Here is a 10,123-nt window from a genome sequence, read left to right on the forward strand (position 1 = left end):
AGGTGAGGGGAAAGTAAGGGAAAGCAACATGGAGTGCATGCGCGAGTGAGTAATGAAGAAAAGGAGAAGAGGGGCGGGGCACACCACACAACACACGTACACACGAGAAGCCACACCGAGGGCGACGATCGACGCGCCACTGGCTACGAAGGCGACTACAACGCCTTCTCTCGCTCTTTCTACCGCGTCGCTGGTGTTCACTTTGGTTTCGCTTTGTATTCTAAGTGTACCACGAACACTTCCCATCGTGCGCCACAGAGCAGTGGGAAGGCGCCTGCGCAGCCAGCGCCAGCCTCATCCCACTCTCAGGGAGGAGAGGTGTGCAGGGAAGAGAGGGACAGTGCGGTAGGCCAGTGTGCGAGAGAGCTGGAGAGTTGGAGGCAGAGAGGAGGAGGAGGGGGGGGGGGCGAGGAGGCACCCGAGGATCGCAGCGTGCTCGAGATGCGGAGGATAAAGAAGGGCTTAGGGCAACCGGAAAAGCAAAAGCAAGACCGTGTCGGCATGCTCGGCCACACCGAAGCACGCGCCCGTCACCCGGCGCACCGGCGAACGGAAGAGGGAATGAAAGGGATAAGGGCAACACGACGGCATGAACACTGAGTAAGGACCAGAAAGGCGGCGGGAGCCGTCGCGTCCCATATTCCTTGCCAGGTGTGGCGGATGATAACGCGCTCTCAAGAAATGGGCAGCTCACGCTCTTCCTTGCGAGGGAAGATGGGGCGCAGCCCATCCGTGCACAGCGTCACCGGACTCGAAGTTCCAGAGGCCAACGATGTCAGCGTCGGTGCCCCTTCGGTGCGACTGCCGAAAGCCGCTGCCGCACCCAACAGTATTCGTCCCGTGCTCCGCGACTGCTGGACGACGCGGTCGCGCAGCTCCGAGTCCTCCAGCTGCTTGTACGCTTCGCGCCGCTGGCACATGGCGCGGTAGAGCGCACGCTGATCCTCGTAGCGCATGCGCGGCTCACAGCTCGGGGACGGCCCCTTCCGCGGCGCGACCTTGACAATGACTTTGCTCTTTTCGTTCCGACCACAGTACTTGGCCAGTGTCGCCTCCATCGGTTTACCGCAGAACCACAGCGCCGCATCATCCTCCTTGACTCGCTCGTTCGCTTTCCACTCGGGATCGAGAAGGGCACGGCAGTGGTACACGACCAAGCGCGTGTCTTCGTCCAGGTCAGGGTCTTCATACTTCGTGTACAGCTGCTGCACCGCCGCCTCAGGCCCGTCGGCGTGGGTGCACAGAGAAGAGTACAGGGTGGCGGTAAGCGCGCGCAGCTCGCGCTCGGCGTTATCGAACTCGTCTGCCAACACCGGAGTCTTTGCGTCCCTGAGTCGCGTGTAGAGGCTATCAATAAGGGCTTGATAGCGTTCTAGCACCCCCTCTGACTCTCGGCTCTCCCTTGCCTCGGTGCTAGCCGCGCCATCGGAGCGGTGCTGGTGCTGCGGCCACAACATGGCGAGCTCCTGGGCCGACATAAGCATCAGGCGCACGTGATGACGCTTGTTGAGAATGTGCGCAATGCCCGGCACAATTGTGTCCGTAGATAGCAAAGACGAGCACGCATGAGGTGGGGAGTTGACGTCCGCGGCGCCACGCGACGTCTCCTCAGGTGAGGAGAGTGCGTCTGTCAGCGCACGCTCCACTGTGAACTCGTCCGGGTAGTTAGTCCCCTTCACGACCACGAACACCATGGTTGCAGAGACAAGTGCAGGAATAATAGTGCTTGCCAAACAGGGGCAGCTGAAAAAGAGGCGCCCCCCTCCTAGTGCGTCAGAGGAAGAGCGACAACTGAAGAGGTGGGTGATCGAAGAAGGAGCCTTTGAGATTCTCTGCAGGCGCTCGACGGACGGTTGGAGTGCGTGCGCGCGTGTATTATTTTTCTTCGTTTGCATCCCACGAAAGATGCCAACAAGCGAGGCGTCCGAGGCCGTCGGGTGAGGAGGAGAGGGCAGAAGTGAGTGTGGCGTCGTGATGGCGAGAGGGCACGGCGTCGCTGCATGGACGATGACCAAGAGAACCAGATGATCACTCTTCAGGTTTCGTAGTTGTCTCGTTAGCTTTCATGTGACTGTGTGCCCCTACGACGCAAGACAGGAACTCGGCTAGCAAGCTGGTCGCGCAGATGCGGGAATTGTTGGGGCGCATGCCACAGCCATCACCAATGGCAGAACACACACGTCAGTTTAATCGCAGCACCGCCTGTGTACGTGCCTCGAAGAGGCACCGCAGTCACGCGCACGTTCCTGTGCCCCCCCCCCCCACAGACACACACGCACCCAAACCTCGCGCTGTTCTGTATCACTTGCTTTCACCTTTTTCGAAGTGTCTTCGATGACGACCCACGGACATTCCCACACGCACGGCACGAGCTCGAGTTCTTCCCTCCGCTTGCCCCCGCCCTCTTGTTCAGGGAATCGCATACGAAGACTGCGTGGCGTCACGCCAGCGAAACGGAAGGGAGACAGCGAGGCTAGGAGTGCACCGTTGCGCTCGCGTCGCGTAAGAGGCGCTGGCCCAGCACTGTGTCTCGGAGAAGCAGCTGGCGGTCACGTGCCAGCGCGGCGCTCTGACGCACCATATTGAGGGCCACTTTCTGCGCTTGGAGCCATCGAAGGGCGGTCTGGCGACCCGCCTGCACCGCCTCGCAGATCGCAGAGTCAGTCTCGGTACTTCTTGCGGTGGCTGCGGTGTTCGTTGACTCCACGCGCAGCAGCGCCAGCGCCGCTAGCAGGTGGCTGAGACGTGGCACGCTCACAAAGTGCTCTGCCGAGGTGCAGCGCTCCGGGGAAACCTCCTGCACGTACTCCCTCAGCAGATGCAGGGCGTGTTGAATAGCATCGGCGGTACGAAACGGAGATCGATCCATCACGGCCAAGCTCACCAGCTCCGCATAAATTTCCTTCGTGATCACCATCGGCAGCACTCCTGGCATTTCCAGCAGCGCCGCTATACGCTCCATGTGGTCAAAGCCTCGGTAAAGGACAACGAGGCGGAGCGAGAGCAGCGCCTCTTCAGCGCAGGCGGCGGTGAAGAAGCCGAGACTTACTCGCGTTCGCGCGACGCAGCGCGCCGCTGCTGTTTCAAGTCGCTCCAGCGGCAGGGAATGAGGGCTCCAGCCGATGCTGTCACATAACTCCCGCCAGCGCGCCACCGCCACCTCGGCGGACGAGGTGGACGATGATGTGAAGCATTGCGCAAAGATAGCCTGGGCTGTGTACGTGACCCAGCTGTGCGCTAGGTGCGTGCGCTCGTAGGCAATGGTGGAGTTGGTGTACTGCACAAGCTTCGACAAGGCGGGCTGGAAGCCATACAAGTGGACGAGCGCCGTCGCCCAGTTATCGACGGCGTCAGCCTCGGCTTCGGCCATCTGCCATCGTCGCAGCGTCGCCACACAGATGCGGTAAAAGAGAGAGTGAAAGAGCGCGGAGCACTGCTGGGCGGTGGCGTCGGCGCGGCTCACGGCGGCGCCGCGCTGCTGCTGCTCTTCACTTTCGAGCTGCACCTTCAGGAGGCGGATCGCCGTCGCCAACACCGTGATAGAGGTGGGTGGGGCAGCGACAGAGGTCGAGAGAGGCACAGGCAAAACAAGCGGCATCGTCGCATCGGCAGGTCCCAGCAAGTGAAGCAGGAGAGATATCATAGCCCGCAGCGCGGCCAAGCGGTCTGAACCGCGGAGGCGGGCAAGATGCTGCCACAGAGGCAGGAAGCCGTGAGTGGCTTCTGTGTGACGGGCGAGGAGGGCCCAGAGATCGCCCAGAGCATCGCTTGCCGCCTGCCGTGCTGGGGATGATGCGGAAGCAGCTGCAGGGAACGCGGTCGCAACCGTTCCTGAGGAGGATGTCACAGCGACTTCCACTGCGCCGTCGGCTGAACTCGCGGAAGCGGCGGCGAACACCGGTGAAGCAGGCATATGCAGCTGCGCGAGGGCGACAGCGCTCTGCCTCATGCGTGTCGAGCGAGTTGCCGACGATACGCTCATGGCGGAGCTGGCGCGCGGACGCTTGAGACGAGAGGCCTTGCTGTCAGCACGAAGAGCTGCACCACCCTGGACAATCCTCAGCTGTCGCGGCTCGGGCGTTACGTTGGGCGCTGGCATGGCGACTTCCTGCTGCACTTCCACCACGTCCTCCTGAGTTGTCTGGGCCTCCGTCGCGTTCGACTTATCACCATCATCGGCGTGCTTGGCAGTCTTGCCGGTGCGACACTTCTTGGCTGGCCGAGCCGCAGAGGATGATGACGCCACTGCGACATCCTCTGACTTGGAAGGCGGACTCGGCGATAAGGAGGCCAAGGTGCCGCACTTCGAGGGTGCCGCAGCCGCTGCGGCGGCGGCCTGCAGCGCCGTGCGCATCTCGACTGCCTCTAGTCGCTGCTCCTCCAGCTGCGCCTGCGCAGCTCGAGCTAGGGCCCGCTGCTCTTCCAGCTCTCGAAACACCTGCATGTGTACGAGCTCATATGCCGCCTCGCGCTCACAGGTGGTCGTGACAAACAGCTCGAATTGCTGCTTGAGCTGCTCCATCTGCGATGCCTTCGTCTCAGCCGCCTTCTGGTACTTCTCCACCTCCCCGCGTAGCTCCTTCTTGACTCGCTGAACAGCCTCCTCAATGCGCGCGGTAGACACCGCTTGCTGCTGATGCTGCTTTGGGGTCGAAGCCTCTGCAGCCCGTGTGGAGCGGTGCGAAAGCGCGCCGCCGGGCTTGTCTATCGGCTTCGCCCCTGGCGATGTTCCGACGTGTACAGCGGCTGTGTCGGCAGCCCTGCGCAGTGAAGATCGCTCACTGACGGCATTCGATGCCGTCGCTGAGGGAGTGGCGGTTAAGCTAATCCGCGCACGAAGCCTTGCGTTCTCTTGACGAAGCTCGCGGTTCTCCTGCGTAAGCCGAGTCACCTCCAGCTCCAGCGGATTGCCGGCATCTAGAAACGGGTCTGCCATGGTCTGATCGAGTGATCCCTTTCACAATCACCACCTGAAACAAACGCCTCCTGTGGCGCCGTGGATACCTATTTATAGGGGATGTATAGGAATGTGTTGACGCTGTGCCCTCTGGACGAGACTTCGACGTCTCCCGCCTCGACCTTCGAAGAGTCGAGCAGCTCGTGGGTTAAGAGATCCAATAAGAATGGGGAGTAAGCAGAGCTGCATGGTGAGTTGCCCACACAGGTGCACACGCACACACACAAAAAGGGGACAAAACAGCAGGCAGGCGTTTGCACAGTCGCACGCCCGTTTCTCCTAGAACGCGTCCTGCTGTGCCGATGCCAGCTTCAACAGCACCCCTCTGCCTTCAAGCACTTTTCCTTTCTTCGTGTGAATGTGTGTGTGTGCCCATGTGTGTGTGTGTGTGCGTGTCTTTCTGTCGATTCCAGAGACAGACGGGAGAACTATCGATGAGGGAGCGGATGACGCAGTGGATGAGCGGCAGACACACATGCGCATACAAACACACCGAGCGTGAGGGAGGGCCAAGCGGAGAGCCGGTGCGTACCGCAAGTACAGGGGCGAATGAAGCACCGCACCGCTTTAGGTGTCCAAGTCCTTGTACGTGTACGTTTGGTGACTTGAGGGTCCAGCTTGGCGCCTTCATGGGGTTCACGAAACGGGCTGCGGCGGACGTGCAGACCTCAGCGCGTGGTGAGGGAGGACCGGGATGGGACGGCCCTTCCTCAGGCGTATATTGCGGCGCACGTGATGATTGGAGGGCTATGCTCCTTGGACTCACTCTCTTTCGATTCCTTGACAGGCGGTCAAAAAATGACCCTGCGTGCAGCGGGGAAAACGCCAGAGTACGAAACCCACACAAAGAGACGCACCGAGACCCCTTTAACGACAACCGCCACCAAAGCAAAAGCGGACGCGCCGTGGGCCGCATCGCCCTCATCAGGGGCACTGACCGTTGTTTACTTCGGTGACGCCGCTTCATGAGGGCGCCTTCTGTCTCTGGGACATATCCCGCATAGCCGACATCGTTTTCGATGTCTTTGTCACCGGCGGCGGCGGCAGTGGCTTCGGCACTGGCAACTCTGGATTTCTAGTCGACACAGTGGCGAGTGCCTTCTCCAGCACCGCGAGCCGAAGCGAGTGTCGCTTCACAAGATATCCCATGTCACTGCCGTACGCGTTCCAAAGCGCGGACAACTCCACGTTCTCACCGGCGATAGCACACCGCTTACCGGGTCGCAGCAGGGAGCTCCTGCTACGGAGTTCCTCGGTCTGGAACTCAGCCTTCCTCACTTCGCTCTCGAGGGAGATGATGTAGGCCTCAAGGTCGTCTAAAATGGCTTCCTCCTCGCGAAGGACAAAGTCACGGGCAATGAGGGCGTCGGTGGCCCGCGTCAGCTTTTGAATGCGCTTGCTCGCCAACAGTACCTCAATGTTGGGATCCTCGTTCACTGTCACAGTGGCGAGGGCGACACTGGGCGGGCCTGCGCTCGGCTTCGCGGCAGCGGCAGCACCAGCACCGGTGCTGCTGCTGAACATGTTGGGTTGCGATTACAGCGAAAGGGACGAAAACGTGAAAGAAGTGACGTGAACAGCCTCAAAGTGACTAGCGAGAGAGGAATGGAAGGGGCTGGGGGCAGAGCAACGGCTAAAGAGCGGACCTCGCAGCCGCAGCACACGAGGTTCCGCGACAACTACAGGTGTGCGCGTGGAAAGGCAGAGAAGCGGGGGAGGGGGGAGGAGGAGGAGAGAGAGGGAAGCAAAAGACGAAGAATACTTTTTTTCGTTTGCACGTGCGCAGTCCTCTTACGAGTGGCAGGCGCAAGAGGGCAAGACGAAGCTGGTCCGTGACATACGCATAGAAACGCTGAAGGGCGTTGTGAACGGCACACGGGCTTCCTGACCTCCGCGCCGCCCCACTCTCACACCTTTCCCTGGATTTCTCAGGCACTCATTCTCGGGAGACGTGGGGGTACAACAAAGTTCACGCACGCCTTGCTCTCATACACTGCTTCTTGGAGCCCTTAACGAAAAAAGAGGGCACGTTTTCACGGAGACATGGCGTTTGAGCGTCGCATAAGATGGTGAACAAGGGGGTGTACGGTGACCCCCTCCCCCCCCACACACACACTCACACCAGCCTCTGCTTGCAGGAGCGTTTCACCGCCTCGCTCTCCTTCATCGTGAGCCGCGCACGGGGCCCATACGGGGACTTCCTTGTCAGCTTCCCTCGTTTCGTGTTTCATTTCGTTCATTTTCGCTATGATGTGTCGGTTGGCTAGAGAGAAAACATCACCGCATACTTTGCGTGCGTGCGTGAGCGGAGAGGGGAAGGGAGGGGAGGTTGCGCCTGTGCACGGATGACGCAGACACTCACATAATCTGGGCACACACAGACACACGCCAGCATGAGCAAGGCAAAAGAAGGGCGACCCAAGGGCAGGTAAACTCTTCACGCAGGCACAGCGGAAGGAAGCACAGCTAGCTGCACTCGACTTCCTTAATGGTCCGCGTCGGTGAAACAGTGCCGCCACATCGGTTCCTTTTGTTCGCTCACTCGCAAGTAAGAGCACGCCAAAATACCTGGTGAAACGGTGAACTGCGGCGCGTGTGCAGTTTCTCGCTAGCAGAGATGAGCATAGCTAAGCAGCGCATATCAGGTGTGCGTGGGGGGGGGAGGGGAGGTTGCCCACTACGCCGCATCACCAGGCTTGCGCATGCGAGTGCGGTACAACCAGTCGTCGTAGATTTTGCGCTTCTCTTCTACAAAGTTCTCCGGGTACGGCGTCTCGCGGATCGCGGCGTTACCCGTCATGGCCATATACAGCATCGCCTGATTGAGCTCCTCCATACGTGACATGGCGAACCCCTTGTGGTACAGGTGGCGGCAGTTCTTGGCGGCGTTGTACTGCCCCTCCTTGACGAGGCAGCGCGACGTCATCTCGTGCACCAAGTTGGCATGTGCCACGTACACATCACGCTCCCGCTCTAGCCAGTTCTTGAACGCTAAGTAGTGGTAGTAGTCAGTGTACTTACCGTCCACCGGCGGCGGCACCTTGGCGTTGACGTACTTTGTGCGAGGCCACCGCCACGACGCCCACCAGTACTCCTCCGGGCATGGATTTGGACGCGTGTGAGAGTCCACGTACGTACGCGGACGCAGCGGAGTTATGGGACTAGCTAGGTAGTCAAGGAGACTGTGGTACTTGCGCTCAGTGTTGTAGCCGAGGGTGGGCATGTCAGGGTCCTGGCCAAATTGCATCTGCAGCACGCGCGTGAAGCGCTCCACTGCGGTGCGCGGCTTTGGCATGGGCTTTTTCGTGTCAAAAGCCGGCAAGTTATCGAGATAGTCTTCTGACGCCATCGACGGCGCCTTGATCCTCTCGTAAGGGGCTGTGGCCGCGCCATGGTGACCGCGGTGGTCATCGTGCGCGTGGCTGTCGTCACCGTGCGCACCAGCAGCTGCTGTCATGCCTGTGACTCAATAAGAGCAACGAAAAAAAAAGACGCAAGACACCGCAGGCGCTATGCTAATTCTGTCGACGTGAGATCCTGCGGAAGTGAAAAACATCCAGGTCTCCGTAAGATTCCTTAAACAGAGACTCTCCACTCCTCCTAATGGGTGCGTATGTGTGCGTAGGTTTGCACCGGAACGCTCTCTCTACATATATGTATCTATCTATATATGTATAGATAGATATATAGATAGATAGCTATGAAAAAGCACCTCTGCGTACACGAGAGCTGACAGCGCCTTGGCTACAGGTAAAGATCGCGAAGCTACACTAACAAGCAACAACACACATACAGACACCCGCCCGCACTTCTCGCCCTCCCTCCTTCCTGAAAGGCGGTTTTACTAAGACAGCCGGCGCTGCTACAGTCTGCTCGGTCGAGCTGCGAGTTTGTGAGTGCTAACGATTGCGATAGAGGAGGGGAGGCGGTGGTGCAGGCCGACACCAACTCCCTTGCTCAAGCCTTCGCACACGCAGAGAGGATATCCGAAGGTGGTACCTCTGTGTGCGCCAGCTTGCGTAGAGCCGAGGCGGGAAAAACAGAAACAAACGCAGACAGGTTGGGTAGGCGAACGAGTTCGAATGCTTGTTTGTGGAAGATAAAGGAAAGAGGAGCGGAGGGATTCGGTTGAGCACGCACATGCGCGGGTGAGAGACGCACAACAATCACAGCGAGATTTCAATACGCTGACGGAGACGGATGAAGGGAGGGCGGGGCGAGGAAAGGCAACGGAGCAATGCAGTCGAGTCGCACGCAGCTCGACAACATCTCATCCAGTTTGCCCAGATGCACGACTTATGGGCGGCCACGCGAGAGCAAGGAAAAATGGAGGAGGACGAGGGAAGCGGCTGCGCTTCGTCTCATATCATTCGCTTCTTCCCGAACAGCGACATGCATCGTTTTCAGTTGTTTTCCATCCGTCTCTGTCGTCGTATTGCCCCCACTAAGACAGATGCATGCTTTATTCTGTCCAAGCACAACGTATGTACGCACAGCACCTCCCCACTTCCCAACCCTCCCCCCGTCACCGTATCCGGGATGAGGCTGATAGAGAAGGGGGTGTCAGAGAAAGAGAGAGATCAGCCGCCTCAAACGTGCGCACCCAGGCACAACAGGTAGACAGGGACGGGCACCAGGGGTGTGCCAAACGGCAGACTGACAGATGCACACACAAACGAAAACCGAAGAACAAAAAAGGGTGGTGATCGGAAGTGGCGGTAAAGGAAAGGGAGCGGCGCTTCGGTGGAACATGCACAAAACACAGGCGCGTACATACACACATATATAGAGAGAGATAGATGTAAGTAGATGGGTGTGTTGAGCACAGGAGAAACAGTGAAATAGGAAAGAGAAAAGAGGAAGATGCAGTAACAGTGCGTTCCCCGCGCTGCACACGCTGAAGCGTCGCAAGCGTGATGCCAAACAAGAGAGAGGGCAGAGAGAGAAGAGAGGGTGCACTGATGGACAGTGTCGGTGCGTTTGAGCACTCCAAAAAAGGACGGGCAGATGAAGAGAGGGGGTGACAACGCAGAACACAAGGCCTCAAAGAACTTCCACAACGACACGAGCACTCCTGCAGTGACCTTCGGTTTCACAAAGCCTCGCGCCCACCACCACAGCACCGCCAGCGGCGTCTTGTGCAATTCTCCTCACCCCTTCAGGACT

General features: G+C 59.2%; 4 protein-coding genes across 4 annotated transcripts; all 4 read right to left on the reverse strand.

Moving 5' to 3' along the window:
- Nucleotides 1–674: 674 nt before the first annotated feature.
- Nucleotides 675–1,694, reverse strand: LMJF_36_3490 (conserved hypothetical protein; the record flags this gene model as incomplete). The annotated part of the gene is made up of 1 exon (XM_001686877.1): nucleotides 675–1,694. One exon carries the CDS (start codon nucleotides 1,692–1,694, stop codon nucleotides 675–677), a length of 1,020 nt encoding a protein of 339 aa, XP_001686929.1.
- Nucleotides 1,695–2,473: 779 nt separating this feature from the next.
- LMJF_36_3500 (conserved hypothetical protein) lies at nucleotides 2,474–4,936 on the reverse strand (the record flags this gene model as incomplete). Its single annotated transcript, XM_001686878.1, has 1 exon — nucleotides 2,474–4,936. The coding sequence occupies one exon, from the start codon at nucleotides 4,934–4,936 to the stop codon at nucleotides 2,474–2,476; it is 2,463 nt and encodes an 820-aa protein (XP_001686930.1).
- Nucleotides 4,937–5,920: 984 nt separating this feature from the next.
- LMJF_36_3510 (conserved hypothetical protein) lies at nucleotides 5,921–6,481 on the reverse strand (the record flags this gene model as incomplete). The annotated part of the gene is made up of 1 exon (XM_001686879.1): nucleotides 5,921–6,481. One exon carries the CDS (start codon nucleotides 6,479–6,481, stop codon nucleotides 5,921–5,923), a length of 561 nt encoding a protein of 186 aa, XP_001686931.1.
- A 1,153-nt stretch (nucleotides 6,482–7,634) lies between these two features.
- Nucleotides 7,635–8,414, reverse strand: LMJF_36_3520 (conserved hypothetical protein; the record flags this gene model as incomplete). The annotated part of the gene is made up of 1 exon (XM_001686880.1): nucleotides 7,635–8,414. One exon carries the CDS (start codon nucleotides 8,412–8,414, stop codon nucleotides 7,635–7,637), a length of 780 nt encoding a protein of 259 aa, XP_001686932.1.
- Between the last annotated feature and the right edge of the window lie 1,709 nt (nucleotides 8,415–10,123).

The sequence above is a fragment of the Leishmania major genome, chromosome 36 (genome assembly GCF_000002725.2).
Source record: "Leishmania major strain Friedlin complete genome, chromosome 36".
NCBI classification, from domain to species: domain Eukaryota; phylum Euglenozoa; class Kinetoplastea; order Trypanosomatida; family Trypanosomatidae; genus Leishmania; species Leishmania major.